General features: G+C 43.9%; 1 protein-coding gene across 1 annotated transcript in view; it reads right to left on the bottom strand.

Moving 5' to 3' along the window:
- Positions 1–1,224: 1,224 nt before the first annotated feature.
- SCAF1 (SR-related CTD associated factor 1) overlaps positions 1,225–17,501 on the bottom strand; it is a 68,224-nt gene continuing 51,947 nt past the window's right edge. The window contains 4 exon segments of the mRNA XM_044281592.1: positions 1,225–1,766; positions 1,768–1,887; positions 15,248–15,376; positions 15,649–15,915. Coding sequence (XP_044137527.1) covers positions 1,695–1,766; positions 1,768–1,887; positions 15,248–15,376; positions 15,649–15,915 — 588 coding nt within the window. The 3' untranslated portion in view covers positions 1,225–1,694.

The following is a 17,501-nucleotide window of genomic DNA, read 5'->3' as shown; positions in this document are numbered from 1 at the left end:
TGCGGCCCGCAAAAAACAACGGTCATGTGAAAGAGGCCTTACACTTTTACTCACTAATCTTTTTTGCAATTTTGTATGAAAAATTACACTTTGATGCAAAGTTTCATGAACGTGTGATTATAAAGTGGTAAGCGACATTTGTAAAATATGGCAGGTGTCTACTTTAAGAAAATATATGTTTTTTTTTTTCTTTGGGGGGGGGGGGGGGTTAGTAGGATTTTATTTGTACATGTCAAAACTGCAAAAATCGTGCAGGATACCAGAGGTGCAATATGTCCAAGCATCCCTGGCAGTAAATGGGTTAAAAATTATAATAATAAAAAATGCGTATATGGCTAAGTGCAAAGTATCATTACATTCAGCTGAGCTAGCCCTACAAGACATTGGGTAACATTTACTAATGGCTCATGCACACGAACGTATTTTCTTTCCATGTCCGTTCAGGTTTTTTTTTTGCAGGCCATATGCGGAACCATTCATTTCAATGGGTATACAAAAATAAAATGAAAAGAATAAATAAAACCAAGTTACTCCGTGTGCATTCCGTTTCCGTATGTCCATTCAGCAAAGAAATAGAACATGTCTTATTGTCCGCATTACAGACAAGAATAGTACCGTTCTATTAGGGGCCAGCTGTTCCGTTCCGCAAAATACGGAATGCACACGAACGTCATCAGTGTTTTGCAAACCACAAAACGCATACGGTCGTGTGCATGAGCCCTAAGATTAAAGGTCTTTGTTTTTCTCATCCCGTACAACCACCAGGGGTATTCCAACCAAACAGGACTAACAGCTATGGAGGGCTAAGAGGCGAATTATGTGCTTCATAATTAGAGATTACATGTCTTGCTGCTGGATCCCCCAACTAATATGCATTCGTTTAAATTTACCTATACTTTCAGGTGACTTTTCAGAATAAGCAGTAGCCTACATGAGCAATAACACTATACCTGGCCATTATATGACTTATGTCCTGTATTTTTGCCAGTTTTCCCCTCTCCACATCCCTCTTGGTGCGAATAGACATGCAAATCATGTGTATGCAACCATTTGTATTTTCAGTTGTAAAATAAAGTAGGTCCCCTTCCCCCTCAATCAGAAGAAAAACTAAATTCAGCCCATATACAAGAAGCCTCTTCATGTATCTTGGTAATTGAACGTGTAATCAAAAGCGCGCCAAAAGGAAGACACAAAGATAATATAAAAAGAACACAGGCACAGAGGCTTACAGGATGGCATTTTAATACAGCTATCAGGAAAAGGAGTATATAACAAGAACTTGCTACCCCAGAGATGAAACCGTGGAGATGTGTAAAATCATGCAAAATAATAATAATAGAGGGGCTAGAGGGGATGAGAATTAAAATCCGGTAGAGAATATGGATAATAAAGCTGCAAATCTGTGAAGCAAAAATATATTTACAAGAGACGACTATTTAAAACGAGACCGCACAGCAAACAAGTGGCCTGTGCAGGATCATCTAGAAGTTCCCAGCTCTGACAGGTCTGTGACCACAGTACAAGCAAACGGAGGGGAGCTGTGAGGAGTCACATATATTTATTTCTAAAGATAGGCATCTCTAAAGTTCAACCAATATTTGCATAAAAGGTTTTTTTTTCCATTTTTTCTCTAATTTCTTTTTTTAATTAAATTGCCATTATTTGCACAGGTATATTCCATAGTCCTCCTGGGCTCAAATTAATGGTAAAGGGGGTAGTGCTTTTTCCAGGGCCCCCTGATCCTTTCCACTACGGTAACTGCTGGCTGCTTTCGTCGTCATCCATTTTCTTGCCGTGTTTCCGGAAGTACTTGTAACGCTGGACGTAGGCCTTCACCAAGTTGTTTACCTTAACGGGGTTAATTTCACCACTTTTGCTATGGCAGATCTGGATGGGGCAAGGGACAATAAGAATCAGTTACTCACCACAACTTCTACCACACTGAATATAGTACTGCTAATGTCAGTGGCACTCACAAATAGATTACCAACAAGAACAATCTCCAAGCAGTGTGGAATAAGCTTGGGCACTTTAGACAATTGGAGGGGGTTTAGGCTCATGCCACATATACAGTCATCATCTGCATAAAGCCTCATGTATACGTCCATGCGAACACGGACAGCGAGATACTGGCCTGGATTCCTGCTGAGTGCAGGAGCGCACGGCGTTATAGCAACCAATGATGCCGTGCGCTCCTGCACTCAGCAGGAATCCAGGCCGGTAACTCACGGTCCGTGTTCCACGGACGTATACATGAGGCTTAATACCACATCCCGTGAAGGAATTTACTGTATTTTTCGCTTTATAAGAAGCACATTTTTATTTTTTTTGCAAGAAACAATCGTGCTAAAAAGTGCCTGGCCAGACTCTTCCTTTCATGACCCACTTTGTTCAATTAGTGAACAAGCTGTGCATCTGCATATACACTCCTCTCCCCCTGCCGACACCGATCTGAGTGATCTGCAGCAGAGCACATGGGGAGGAAAGTCCTACTGCTGTACTGAAAGGAAATGAGAACTCCAAGTAAAGCTTAAGGACCTTTGAGAATGTCATCAACGGGAGTAGCCAGAGCAGAAAACCTATACAGCTGTCACTAGTGTCTGGAGATGCGAGTTTCTATTAATCCCTTCACACATGTGGACGTTACGGTATGTCCAAATTGCAAGTAATTTACTGAATTTGGACATACAGTCGCATCCAAACTGCTTACCGGTGCTGTGACACTATAAAGTGTCACAGCCCAGGAGTCTCCGCTCTCCCAGAGAGCAGACACACCGGGGAAACCGACAAGGGACCAATTAGAGTGGTCTCTTGCCGGCAAGCACTCAGATTGGTTAGTCTCAGCAGACTAACCAATCGGAGCGCTTTAGTGTACAAAATGCCGGTTTCAGGCTGTGATCTCCACGCTGGAGATCACAGCCTGAAACCAGGCATGACTGCCACTGTGCCCCCATTGATATAGTGACCCCCAGTAATTTAATCGCCCCCATAATGCCCCCATTGCCTCCTGCCAGCCGAGGCAGTGTGATAGCAGTGGCTCAGGAACGGACAGCTGACACTCTGCTGCTATGGCCGAAATCAGTGCTGGCACCGATCTCGTCCATTTAACCTCTCAGATGCTGCGGACAGCAGCTGCCCGCGGCATCCATGAGGTTGAGAGGGAGGGAGCTCCCTCTGTCTTCCATTGGGCCGCCGCTGCTGCGATGGCAGTGGCCCGATGGTTGCCATGGTAATCGGACGCCTTACAAAGGTGTCCGGGCTGCCATGTACCTAAGGCTGATCATACCCTGAGGGTCTGATCAGCCTTAGTGTAACTGTAATACACACTATACAGTGCATTGCAATAGATGACTATTGAAATGCACTGTATAACCATCAGGCCCATTGGATCTTCAAGATCCAGATGGGTCTTGATTAATAAATGAAAAAAAAAAAAAGACGTTAATAAAATAAAAATTGTCTTTTCCCATATCCATTCAAAAAATGAAAAAAACAAAACAAAAAACAAAACACATAATTGGTATCGCCGCATCCGTAACGATCTATAAAAGTATCATATTACTAATCCCGCGCGGTGAACGCCATAAAAAAAAATAATGTAGAAAAAAAAAAAAGACAGAATTGTTGTTTTTGTCCCCTCACGTCCACAAAAATACTCTTACCGGTAATACATTTTCCACGAGCCCATGACAGCACCTGTGAGAGATCCTCCCCCTTCCGGACAGAAAAAATAAACTTCCCAAATCTTTAAAAGGGTCCTCTGTATTTCACTGCTCAGTTTGTGACAAGATTCCTAGGACCGCCAAAACACCTATATACAGTGAAACTTAGTACATCATACATAAAGATCTTAAATATATGCTCCTTCAGCATATCTCCTCTTTAAGATAACCTCTATGAAATACATATTTTATATATATATATATATATATATATATATACACATATACATATACATATATATACACATACACACACACAGTACAGACCAAAAGTTTGGACACACCTTCTCATTCAAAGTTTTCTTTATTTTCACTACTATGAAAATTGTAGATTCACACTGAAGGCATCAAAACTATGAATTAACACATGTGGAATTATATACATAACAAAAAAGTGTGGAACAACTGAAAATATGTCATATTCTAGGTTCTTCAAAGTAGCCACCTTTTGCTTTGATTACTGCTTTGCACACTCTTGATGAGATTCAAGAGGTAGTTACCTGAAATGGTCTTCCAACAGTCTTGAAGGAGTTCCCAGAGATGCTTAGCTCTTGTTGGCCCTTTTGCCTTCACTCTGCGGTCCAGCTCACCCCAAACCATCTCGATTGGGTTCGGGTCCGGTGACTGTGGAGGCCAGGTCATCTGGCGCAGCACCCCATCACTCTCCTCCATGCTCAAATAGCCCTTACACAGCCTGGAGGTGTGTTTGGGGTCATTGTCCTGTTGAAAAATACATGATGGTCCAACTAAACGCAAACCGGATAGAATAGCATGCCGTTGCAAGATGCTGTGGTAGCCATGCTGGTTCAGTATGCCTTCAATTTTTTATAATAAATCCCCAACAGTGTCACCAGCAAAGCACCCCCACACCTCCTCCTCCATGCTTCACGGTGGGAACCAGGCAAGTAGAGCCCATCCGTTCACCTTTTCTGCGTCGCACAAAGACACGGTGGTTGGAACCAAAGATCTCAAATTTGGACTCATCAGACCAAAGCACAGATTTCCACTGGTCTAATGTCCATTCCTTGTGTTCTTTAGCCCGAACAAGTCTCTTCTGCTTGTTGCCTGTCCTTAGCAGTGGTTTCCTAGCAGATATTCTACCATGAAGGCCTGATTCACGGCGATTTTTGAGGCTGGTGACTCGGATGAACTTATCCTCCGCAGCAGAGGTGACTCTTGGTCTTCCTTTCCTGGGGCGGTCCGGATGTGAGCCAGTTTCTTTGTAGCGCTTGATGGTTTTTGTGACTGCACTTGGGGACACTTTCAAAGTTTTCCCAATTTTTCGGACTGACTGACCTTCATTTCTTAAAGTAATGATGGCCACTCGTTTTTCTTTACTTAACTGCTTTTTTCTTGCAATAATACAAATTCTAACAGTCTATTCAGTAGGACTATCAGCTGTGTATCCACCTGACTTCTCCACAACGCAACTGATGGTCCCAACCCCATTTATAAGGCAAGAAATCCCACTTATTAAACCTGACAGGGCACACCTGTGAAGTGAAAACCATTTAAGGTGACTACCTCTTGAAGCTCATCAAGAGAATGCCAAGAGTATGCAAAGCAGTAATCAAAGCAAAAGGTGGCTACTTTGAAGAACCTAGAATATGACATATTTTCAGTTGTTTCATACTTTTTTGATAAGTATATAATTCCACATGTGTTAACTCATAGTTTTGATGCCTTCAGTGTGAATCTACAATTTTCATAGTAATGAAAATAAAGAAAACTCTTTGAATGAGAAGGTGTGTCCAAACTTTTGGTCTGTACTATATATATATAATATTTTTATTTTTTATTTGGGGGGGGGGGGGGGGGAATAATGTAGGTGCGGTCATTCCAATTAATGGAATATTGGCCGAGCCCAGATCTAGTCCTGAACCTGCAAATTGAATAAAAGGTATTCCAAACCCTCAAATAAATGTTAGAGGTAACCTTCTTTCTACTAGCTTGTAGAATTTCTATCACTTGTTCAGATAGACCCCTGGCCTTAAAGAATTGCCTCTCAAAATCCAGGCCGTTAAGTGTAACTTCTTGATGACGTAGAGGGTCCTAATATAGCAAGTCCTCACTCTGACAATATCCAGGGATCCGCCTCCTTAACAAGGCATTCCATACTCTTCTTGGCCATAATGGGGCTAATAGGATCACCATTGCCCTCTCCCTCCTGATCTTCTGAATTTACTATGGGTAACAGGCCGAGAGGGGGAAAAGCATAAACCAGATCCATGCCCCAAAGGTTGAGACAGGGCATCTATACCCAGGGAATGATCTGACCGACAGAGAATTTTTTTGGGGCATTTCTTGTTTTCTCTGGATGCAAGAAGGTCCAGCGTTGGGGGTCCCCACAGAGCTTCTATATGATGAAAGACTTCCTGGTTTAGACACCAGTCCCCTTGGCTGAATTTGTGCCTGCTCAGAAAGTCCGCTTGGCAGTACTCTGGGCCTTTTAGGTGTACTGCTGAGAGGGATAGAATCTTCCCCTCTACTAGTTGGAAAATTAAGGATGTTAGCCTCAATAGTTGAGGAGACCTTGCCTGTTGATATAGGCCATCACAGTCGCGCTGTCGGATAAGATTCTGACGTGTCTGCGTATAAGAAAGGGAAGACTCCTTCAAGGCACACAGAACTGCCCTCAGTTTTCTGGAGTTTTGGGATTGTAGACTTAGATTCTGACCACTGCCCTTGGAAAAAACCCAAAACTGAGCGGGCACCCCACGCCTTGGGGCTGGCGTCTGTCGTAATTATTAAAGGATCTTCTTTCACCCATTCTACTCCTTGATTCAAGTTCCTCTCCTTCATCCACCATATAAGGGAATTCTTCACTGATCTGGGGATTACACATTTGCTGTCTACGGATGACATTCCCACGTCCCAATGCAACAGAATGTATGACTGCAGTATTCTGGACCTGAACTAGGCCCACTTCACCACTGGTATACATGCCGTCATTAGACCTAAAATGGACATGGCCTCTCTCAGTGGAGGTATTCTGGTTTTGCTGAACTTCCTCATCCTCTTTTGTAATGCCAGTCTCTTTTCTACTGGAAGAAAGGCTTTTTGGGCTAGTGAATCTAGTTGGATTCTTAGAAAAACACAGCGGTGAGTTGGTGTTAGACATGACTTGACAAATTTATGAGCCAACCTAGTTTTGTCAGAGTCCCCAACACTTCCTGTATTTGGCTCGTCAAGACCTCTGGGGACTGCCCTACCATAAGGAGGGGTTATGATAATGTCCGATCTCCTAACTTGTGCCATCACCTCTGCCATTAGCTTTGTGAATACTCTTGGCGCTTGTGATATTCCAAAAGGGTGTGCTCTGAATTGCACATAAATTATCGATTCCCCTATTCTTACTGCCACCCTGAGAAATTTTTGAGATGAAGGATGAATGGGTACATGGTAATAGGCGTCCTTTATGTCTATAGAGGTCATCACACAGTTGGGGAACAGATGAAGTACTGTAGATGATATAGATTCCATTCAGAATTTTTCGTATGTTAATTACTCTTACCGGTAATTGGATTTTCCAATAGCCTCCCCAACGGCACTGACAGGAGTGTGATCCCCGCCTCCAGGACAGGAAACAACACAGAAGCTCAAATTTAAAAGGGAGCCTTCTCCCCTTACCTAATCAGTAAATGACAAAGTACACGGTAGTGATGCAAAAAAACTATTACTGTACTTGTCGCGTATAAGACGCACCGGCCCATCTGTGGGTGACGCACTGTTATGGGGGATCTGTGGGTGACGCACTGTTATGGGGGATCTGTGGGTGACGCACTGTTATGGGGGATCTGTGGGTGACTGCACTGTTATGGGGGATCTGTGGGTGACGCACTGTTATGGGGGATCTGTGGTGACGCACTGTTATGGGGGATCTGTGGTGACGCACTGTTATGGGGGATCTGTGGTGACGCACTGTTATGGGGGATCTGTGGTGACGCACTGTTATGGGGGATCTGTGGTGACGCACATGGGGGATCTGTGGTGACGCACATAGGGGATCTGTGGTGACGCACATGGGGGATCTGTGGTGACGCACATGGGGGATCTGTGGTGACGCACATGGGGGATCTGTGGTGACGCACATGGGGGATCTGTGGTGACACTTATAGGGGATCTGTGGTGACACTTATTGGGCTCTCTGGATGGCACTGTTATGAGGATCTGTGTATGACAGTTATGGGGGGGGGGGATCTGTGGATGACACATATATAGCATCTTATGCTATGTGTCATCCACAGATCCCCTCCATAAGTGTCCCTGTAGTGAACGACCCTCAAGACAGGGCTGGGGGCCGGCATCTGGTTTTATAATGACAGCGGGGCCCGTGCAGTGACTGTATTCTACTTCACGGGCCCCGCTCACTGTATAATTGTATCTCTAATAGTTAATTGTTATGTACATAATCGCATAATGAGCGCTGTGTATTACTTACAACTACAAGCGCTCGCCCGCTCGGTAGGTAGCAGAGAGGAGGGAGGAGGCAGGCCGGGAGGACGGTCGCTGGCAGTGTGAGACATACGTCATGCGGTTGGATTTTTTGAAATTTATGATCCATCCCAGATCCGTGAAGTTCCTCAGAACAAGGTCTAGATGTACCAGAAGCCGACTTTCTGATTCTGCTGACAATAGAAAGTCGTCCAAGTACAGTATTATAAGAATGCCCCGTAGATAAGGATGACTGGTTATTTCTGCCACTACTTTTGTGAAAATGTAATTTGAAAGTGACAGAGGCGACCTCTCGAACACTGCGATCTTTTGATGATCTTTGAAGATGGGTATATGGCAATATGCGTCCTGTAAATCTATTGTCGCCATGTAACAATGTTGAGGAAGCATATTGTTGACTTTATGGTCTCCATCTTGAACTTTTTGTAAGATAGGCACTTGTTCAGACTTCTTAGGTTTACAGTAATCCTGAAGGACCCCCCTGTTTTTTTTTTTTTTTTTTTTTTATGAGAAAAACTGGAGAATAGAATCCTTGCTGTTGCTGGTTCTTTGGAACTGGTAGTAGTACGTCTTTTTGAATTAAGTTTTTTATTTATGCCAACGGCTTGTCGACAGAAACGTGATCTTGACGGTAGGTGCTGAATTCCAGCATGAAGCCTCTTTGAATGGAGGCTTGTATCCAAGGGGAGGTCCCTATCGCTCTCCATTGTGGAACAACATTTTTTAATCTTGCTCCTACATGTCCCCTGGCGTCATTGAGCGGCTTTTGACGCGTTGTCAGGATTGAAGAGGAATCTTTAGTTTCTTCCTCTTGATGATTGCCATCTGAGTATTCTAGCTTCTTTTCTTTTGATAGGGTTTTGGTTTTCTTTAACTACGAAAGGAGCGTCTCTGATGAAAATATTTTGAGTCAGTGGGTATACCTTTTTTCTTCTTCTCAGAAGCTTGTTCTAATACATCATCCAACACCGACCCAAAAAGCCTGTCCCCCTCACAGGGGATGTAACATAACCGGCTCTTTGAACCCGCATCTCCCGACCAAGAGCAGAGCCATACGTCCCTGCGGATGGCATTAGAAATAGTCGCTGATCTTGCTGACAGTCTGACTAAATCCACCGAGGCGTCGGCTAGAAAATTTGAGGGCCCGTTTAAGCATAGTTAATGAAGCTAAAATTTCTTCACTTGGGGTTCCCGCTGCAAGATGATCCTCTAACTGATTGAGCCATACTGACAGGGTTCTGGCGGTACAGGTTGATGCAATGCTTGGTCTAAACATAGCTGTATTTACTTCCCAAGCTTTTTTCAGTAGGTTCTCACACCTATTATCCATTGAATCACGGAGTAACCCCATGTCCTCAAATGGAAGGGAGGATTTTTTGGATATCCGTGCTACTGGAGCATCAATCTTTGGAGACTTATCCCAAAGATTTGAGCCAGAGTCTGAAAATGGATAGTTTCTTTTGAAAGTGTTAGAAATTGGGGCTCTCTTTTCTGGATCCTTCCATTTCCTTGAGATTAGGGCCTTGACATAATTATGGATTGGGAAAACACCCCAGTGCCTTGGAGGTGGAGGTGTCTCTACCCTACAAATTTAAGGAAAAAAATAAAATAAGAATAGGGTTCAGAAGCTTTTTCGAAAGGGAATAGCACGAGTACTTCACACAGCTCCGCTCCCCATTTCAATTTTCCGGCTCTGAAGGACATTCGTGATGTCACGACGTCCGTACGCGACGCTGTAGCACTATGACATCACGACGCCTGTACCGCCCGTGATTCAGAGCAACACTTCCATCCTCCGGGAGTCTCTGCCCCCAGCATGCCGCAAGATGTCCTGCGCTCCCTACGGAGTCTGCAGGATAAGCTCGGGGCTGCATTGAACAGGACTTACGCCAAAGGTACAGGGAAGGGAGGCCACGCTTCCCCGGAGCCCATGTCCACTGCAACGGCCCCAAACAGGGGGCAAAGACCAGGCCGTGTGGAATAATCTTCTGCGGACCTGCACACACGCTGTAGGAGCTTCCACGCTGTCCGGGACAGGAAACACCACTGATTAGGTAAGGGGAGGAGGCTCCCTTTTACATTTGAGCTTCTGTGTTGTTTCCTATCCTGGAGGTGGGGATCACCCTCCTGTCAGTGCCGTTGGGGAGGCGCCGGGGAAAACTTTTAGATTTATTATCGTCCAATAAGTCCCGTTGGGTTAGGGAACCAGGAAGAGAGTGAAGTAAAATCCTTCTGCGGGAACCGGTACTAGAACCGACTTGTTTAGTAGATTTTTCACTTCTATCAATGCTGCTCATTTTGGTGAGCGTTGATTTAAAATAGTGATTTTTAATCTTTTTGGTGGAAGCTCTTTGAAATCTAGGCCGTAACCCTCCTTTATAATATTTTTGACCCAGGAACTTGATGTAATATTTTGCCAGCCTTGAGAAAAGAAAGAAAGACGACCACCCACCTGAGGCCTGGCGTTATTGCTGAGACACATTTGGGGTCCGAGGCTTGGATTTGAACAATAGACTCTTTGATTGGAAAAGTAACAAATAGTTACCTTTCTTTTGATCCCCAAAGCCCTTTCTTTTGATCCCCAAAGCCCCTTCTTTTGTCTCCACCTTGAAATGGCTATCTTTGTTTGGGAAAGGCTATCGGAAAACCCTTTTTCTTATCCGACGCCTTGTCATCCAGAGCTGACCCGAACAAGAAATTTCCCTGACAAGGGAGGGCGCCCTTCCATCATTTCAACCATAGGGATCTTCTGACAGAGTTGGATAATGCGGCTGCTCTGGCAGACAACCTTAGTGCATCCACCAAGGAGTCAAACAAAATCTACAGCCTTTAGCATGGTAGGTATCGCCTTAAGTAACTGCTCTCTAGGGATTTTATTCGCTATGCGATTCTAATTCTCCTAACCATACTTTAAGCGATCTGGCTACAGAGGTTGTTGCAATATTAGGCTTAAAGGGAACCTGTCACCGGGATTTTGGGTATAGAGCTGAGGACATGGGCTGCTAGCACATCCGCAATACCCAATCCCCATAGCTCTGTGTGCTTTTATTGTGTTAAAAAAACGATATGATACATATGCAAATTAACCTGAGATGAGTCCTGTCCCTGACTCATCTCGCATACAGGACTCATCTCAGGTTAATTTGCATATGTATCAAATCGTTTTTTTTTCACAATAAAAGCACACAGAGCTATGGGGACTGGGTATTGCGGATGTGCTAGCGGCCATCTAGCAACCCATGTCCTCAGCTCTATACACAAAATCCCGCTGACAGGTTCCCTTTAAAGGATGGCGTGGATGCCTCCCAATGTTTCCTTAGATAGGTGTCCGCTCGCTTATCCATCGGATCTTTAAGGGACCCTAGATCTTCAAATGGAAGTGCAGATTTTTTATTTACTTTTGCCACTGGGGCGTCTACCCTAGGGACATCCTGCCAGGCAATTTTTTTTTTATCGGTAAATGGGTATTTTCTTTTAACCGCTCTAGGTATAAATAACTTTTTATCTGGTTTATGCCATTCACGTTTAACTAAATCTTTTAAAACAATCCTGAATGGGGAATACTCTTGCTTTTCTCGGCCTCAGACTATCAAACATAAGTTCTTGTCTGGATCTAGCCTCTTTCTCTTCCTCTACCTCCATTGTGGATCTTACTGCTTTTAGTAATAAATCTGTGTCCTCCACTTTGAACAGCGGCTTCCCCGTTAGATCTTCAGAGGAAGAATCTGAGCTTGTAACTGCCCCTTCTTCCGATTCGGACTCAGTAGTGTCACCTTCAATTACCCGAGCCTTTCTATGGAAGTGACTTTTTAAAATGTTCCACAGAAGAACGAACCTCCATTTTGACTAACTCCTGAATGTTTTGGAATAAGAATGAGGATGAGGATTCCTCCGCTATCAATTTATACAGACAGGGTTGGCAACAAGTTTTGGGGCAAGATGGGCTCAATTTTCTTTTGCAAATTCCACATTCTCTGACCTTAGTCTTGTGGGTAGCTTTTCTTGGGGCTTCCTTAACCTGCATTAACACATAGCCCAAAATTAGTTACCAAAAGGAGAAAAATAATCTCCTAAAAAGGAGAGATAGTGGGGATAACCCCTCTTACCCCCAGGAGCACCATGCTGGATTTGGAGTGTAGCTCCTGTCTCTGTGCACTGTTGCATCTCCCCTTCTTCTTGCATTTTGTATGACTTCAGGGGGTATGAAGGGAAGATCTGGCCGCCTGGTCAAAATCTGCTGCTGCTCCCTCCATGTTGGCTGGCCGGCATTCCCTCTTGAATAGGTCAAGCACCGCCCCCGCCATGTTTCTTAGCCCCTCCCCTTCCTGTTCAGCTGGAACGTACGCATCATTTCTGGCGAGTGCGCCCGGAACAGGCCTGCTGATAGCACGAGGAGAGGACGACTCCTCCCCCCTGCCGAACTCTACCGGCCACAGACCGAAGGGTAATTGGTGGCCACCAGGGATCCTCCCATGGCTTACGTGAAGAGTTAACGACCGGGCTTTACGGCGGCTCCTAGTGGAGGCTTATGCCGACAGGTACCTTCAACAGGTTTTTAGGCAATTACTAGAGGTCCTGCAGCCCCCTTATAGTTTCCTGCAGCCCCCTTGGTTCTTTCCCAGGTCTATAAGGGGGCTGCAGGACCTCTAGTAATTGCCTAAAAACCTGTTGAAGGTACCTGTCGGCATAAGCCTCCACTAGGAGCCGCCGTAAACCCCGGTCGTTAACTCTTCACGTAAGCCATGGGAGGATCCCTGGTGGCCACCAATTACCCTTCGGTCTGTGGCCGGTAGAGTTCGGAAACTGGAAGAAACTGAGCAGTGGAATACAGAGGACCCTTTTAAAAATATGGGAAGTTCCTGTTTCCTGTCCGGAAGGGGGAGGATCTCTTACAGGTGCTGTCATGGGGCGTAATGGAAAAATAAATAACAAGTGATCGAAAAGAAATATGTACCCCAAAATACCAATAAAAACTACAGCCCGTCCCGCCAAAAAACAAGCCTCCACACAGCTACGTTGGTGAAAAAATAAAAAAGTTATGGACTTTCGTATATGGCGATGCAAAATATAATTTATTAACACAAAAGGGATTTTATTGCCGAAAAAGTAGTATAAAAAAAACTAACTACATAAAGTTGGTATCGCCATAACCTTATCAACCCACAGAATAAAATGATCATATAATATTTACCACAAGAGGAGCCCCATAAAAAATAAAAAAAAATAAAACACTGACAAAATTGCTATTTTTTCCCACTTCATCTCCACAAAAAAATGGTATAAAAAGTGTACCCCAAAATTATACCAATAAAAACAACTCGTCCCTCAAAAAACAAGTCCCCACACAGCTACATTGATAAAAAAAAAATACAAATTTTATGGGCCCTAAACTAATTCTGGCAAATTACATGTTAGAAAATCCCAATGCTGCTGTAACGTTATACTTCCCTACTTCGTGAGATTTCCCTAAACTCGTCACTTCCGGTCGCACCCGACATGACGTGCGGAGGTATGCAGCGCCGCACAGGCACACAACGACAGGTTAGGGAAATTTCTGAGATTTCACAGCAGAGTGCGCATGCGCAGGGAGCCTCACCAGTGGTTAGGGAAGAGCAAAATGACGTACGTGCCAGTGCTTTTTTCCTACCCTAACCGCTGGTGAGGCGGCCAGTGTCCAGCTGAGAACATCCATCCGATCACCGCGCCTGCACACTGGCCCATAATTTTTCCCTACCCTAACCGCCGGCGAGGCTCCTGGCGCATGCGCACTATGCTGTGAAATTTTCCTAACCCGTCGTTGTGCGCTTGCGCAGCACTGCATACATCCTCATGTCATGTCCGGGGCGACCGGAAGTGACGAGGGTAGGGAAATCTCACGAAGTAGGGAAGTATAACGTTACACCACTCCTTCCCTTCTGAATGCTGCCGTTCCCCCAAACAGTGGTTTATGACCACGTATGAGGTGTAGCTGTATTCAGGAAAAAATGCATAAATTGTGGGGTGCATTGTCTCCTGTTTTATTGGAAATAAAAATAAATTTTTGATTTTCACAGCCATCTGTTTCTAAATTCTATAAAATGCTTGTTGGGTCAAAGCATTCACTTCAACACTAAATTTATTCCTTGAGGGGGGTAGTTTCCAAAATGGGGTCACTTTTTGGGGTTCTCTTTCTAGGGGTACCTCAGGGTCTCTTGAAATGTGACATTGCACCCGAAAACCATTCCAGCAAAATCTGCCCTCCATTAACAATATGGTGCTCCTTTCCTTCTGAGCCTTGCCATGTGCCCATACAGCAGTTTATGACCACATATGGGGGGTTTCTGTAAACTGCAGAATCAGGGTAATACATATTGAGGTTTATTTGGCTGTTAACCCTTGATGTGTTCCAGGAAAATTGGATTTAAATGGATAATCTGCCCCAAAATATGAAGTTTTAAAATTTCCCCCTCATTTTGCTTTAATTCTTGTGGAATACCTAAAGGGTTAATAAAGTTAGTAAAAATCAGTTTTAAATAACTTGAAGGGTGTAGTTTCTGGTCATTTATGGGTGGTTTCTACTTTGTAAGCCCCACAAAGTGACTTCATAACTGTGAAGTGACACATCAGATTTGAAAAATGGGGCTCTGGCATTTGGTCCAAACAGGCTGTCGCTTGAAGGGGTTAAAGATAGGTGTGGGTGTTCATGGGTAGCAGAGCTAGAGAACTAGGTACATTCAATGAGGTGACCGCCATTGCTGGCTGTTACAGTAGTCTGCAGATGACACAGTAACGGTAGCAGGAGCTGACCCAACTATTCCCCACACCCTAAGGTTACCGATGTTGACCCTTCCACTTCAGTAAAACACCATTAAACCACATCCCCTTCTAATTTTCTGTTGTATAAACCTGGGGTGTCTTATAGTCCGTTGAGTCTTCTAAAGCAAAAAATACAGTATACAGGAGTCATGGCCACACAATGGAATTTAAAGATTAGTTCAGTTGAAGATGACCAGCCCTCATCTTGATATAATTAGATTAAGGGTTTGCACTAAGTGAAGGATAAAATCGAGCAGATGAACGGATAAACCCACCTTATGTACAGCCTTCCTCAGAATGTCTTTATAATCATCCTTTGTGATCTCTTTCCTCTGATAATATGGCTTAATGGCCAGTTTCACCTCCTCCACGGCTCTTTCCTGTGTATGCAGCTTCTTCAAGTACTGATTTCAAGGGGGGGGGGGGGAAACAAACAAAAAAAAAACAGAAAAAGTCACCTAAAAGGAACTACGTTCCAACTGATGACGCTCGCTGGTTAGCACTGGGCTTAAATCTGACTGGATGCAACCTCTATGTGGAATCTGTATGTTCTTTCCACACTCCACAACTATAAGGATGGACTAACTGGCCAATCACAACCACCAAGATAGAATATGCTGGTGAAGAAATTCTGATAATGTATAAAAAAACTGATAAATGGTTGTCTATAAGCTACCTTGTCAGTGTCTCCTCTGCCTTCAGAGCTTGTGCTGCCTTCCCGTTTTCCCAGCTCAGAGATAGCTGTAGTGTTGAAGAATGAGCTGGATGTAGAGCCAGACAATGACTGGGAGTTGAGGCCTGCAATTCCAGTGGGGGTAGGAGGGCTGGAGCTACTACTTAGGGGTAGACCACCAAGAAGATATGGAGGAGCTGAATGACCCAAGGCTGGTAGAGGTGGAGGCTGGTTACCCAATGAGGTAGAAGGCTTGCTGTGACTGAGGATCTGTGGTGAAGGAAAATAAAGAATGTTGTGAGTCATGTAAAGGTGGCCATATACCATTGAAGTTTGTTGATGGTTGAACAGCAGTAGAAGAAACAAATATATGGTGAACGTTCGTTTCACAGACACGGGCATACACCCTTTGTCAATGTTGGGCTGGGTTCACACGGGCGCCACGTTTTGGCTCGGAATGCGTCCCGGGTGCACTGCGGCAAACCCACGCAAGTAGGTACGCAATTTCAGCCAGTTTTGACTGCAATTGCGTTCCGTTGTTCAATTTTTATTACGCGGGTGCAATGCGTTTTGCACGCGCGTGATAAAAAAAACTGAATATGGTACCCAGACCTGAACGTCTTCATTGAAGTTCAGGTTTGGGTTTAAGGTTGTGTAGATGTAATTATTTTACCTTATAACATGGTTAGAAGGGAAAATAATAGCATTCTTTAATGCAGAAGGTCAATTGAGGGTTAAAAAAAAATTAAATTAACTTACCTCCTCCAAATGATTGCGTAGCTGCCGATCTCCTGTTCTTTCTTCAGGACCTGTCAAAGGACTTGTGGTGACGTCACTGAGCTCATCACATGGTCCATTGACAGGTCCTGAAGTAAGAACAGGAGACAGCTACGTGATCAATTGGAGGCGAGTTAATTTTTTATTTATTTTTTAACCCTCAATTGACCTTCTACTAAGCATTCTGTATTAAAGAAAGCTATTATTTTACCTTATAAACATGTTATAAGGGAAAATAATACAGTGAATACTTTCATTTTAGCAACCATGCGTGAAAATCGCACCGCATCCCCACTTGCTTGCGATTTTCACGCAGCCCTATTCACTTCTATAGGGCCTGCGTTGCGTGAATATCCCCGCTCATGTGCACAGACCCATAGAAATGAATGGGTCAGGATTCAGTGAGGGCGCAATGTGTTCACCTCACGCATTGCACCCGCTCGCCCGTGTGAACCCAAACTGCAAATAAAAGTTCAATGAAATTGGGTGATTAAAAAACTTTCCCAGAAAGATCTTTTGTCTGATTATCAGACAAAAATATTAAAAAAACAAGGCCAACTTATTTCCAAAACTATAATGCACTGTCTTTTGTAGGCTAAAATAATCATTCGTTATTAAATTTCAAAATAACTTTTGGTAGAAATTGTGCGTTTTGATCAACTTTAGACTAATGTGCTTTTCAACATGCAACACCTTTCAAGTGCAACCCTTTAAGTGCACATACTGAATTATACCAAAATGTAATATTATGGATATGGAATTCACTTTGTCATCACTGCCTACTGACCATCACCCAATTCTCTCCTCTCCAGGTATATCTGCATTGAACCTAACTGCTGCACCCAACCTTTCTTTAAGTGCACATACTGAATTATACCAGAATTGACCCAGAAAGGGACACAATGTAATTACAGACATGGTTAATGCAAACAATGTTTCTATCTTTCGTCTTACTTTTCCAAAACCTCCTGTAACACCCCCACATCCATTCACCCAGCAAGGAACTATTCATCTCTCCCTCCATCTCACCTGGCCGCTTGCACAAACCTGTTTAGTAATGTAAAACTCTTCCTTCCCAA

This window comes from Bufo gargarizans, chromosome 2, assembly GCF_014858855.1.
Source record: "Bufo gargarizans isolate SCDJY-AF-19 chromosome 2, ASM1485885v1, whole genome shotgun sequence".
Taxonomy (NCBI): domain Eukaryota; kingdom Metazoa; phylum Chordata; class Amphibia; order Anura; family Bufonidae; genus Bufo; species Bufo gargarizans.
This window is presented reverse-complemented; position numbering and strand designations above follow the sequence as displayed.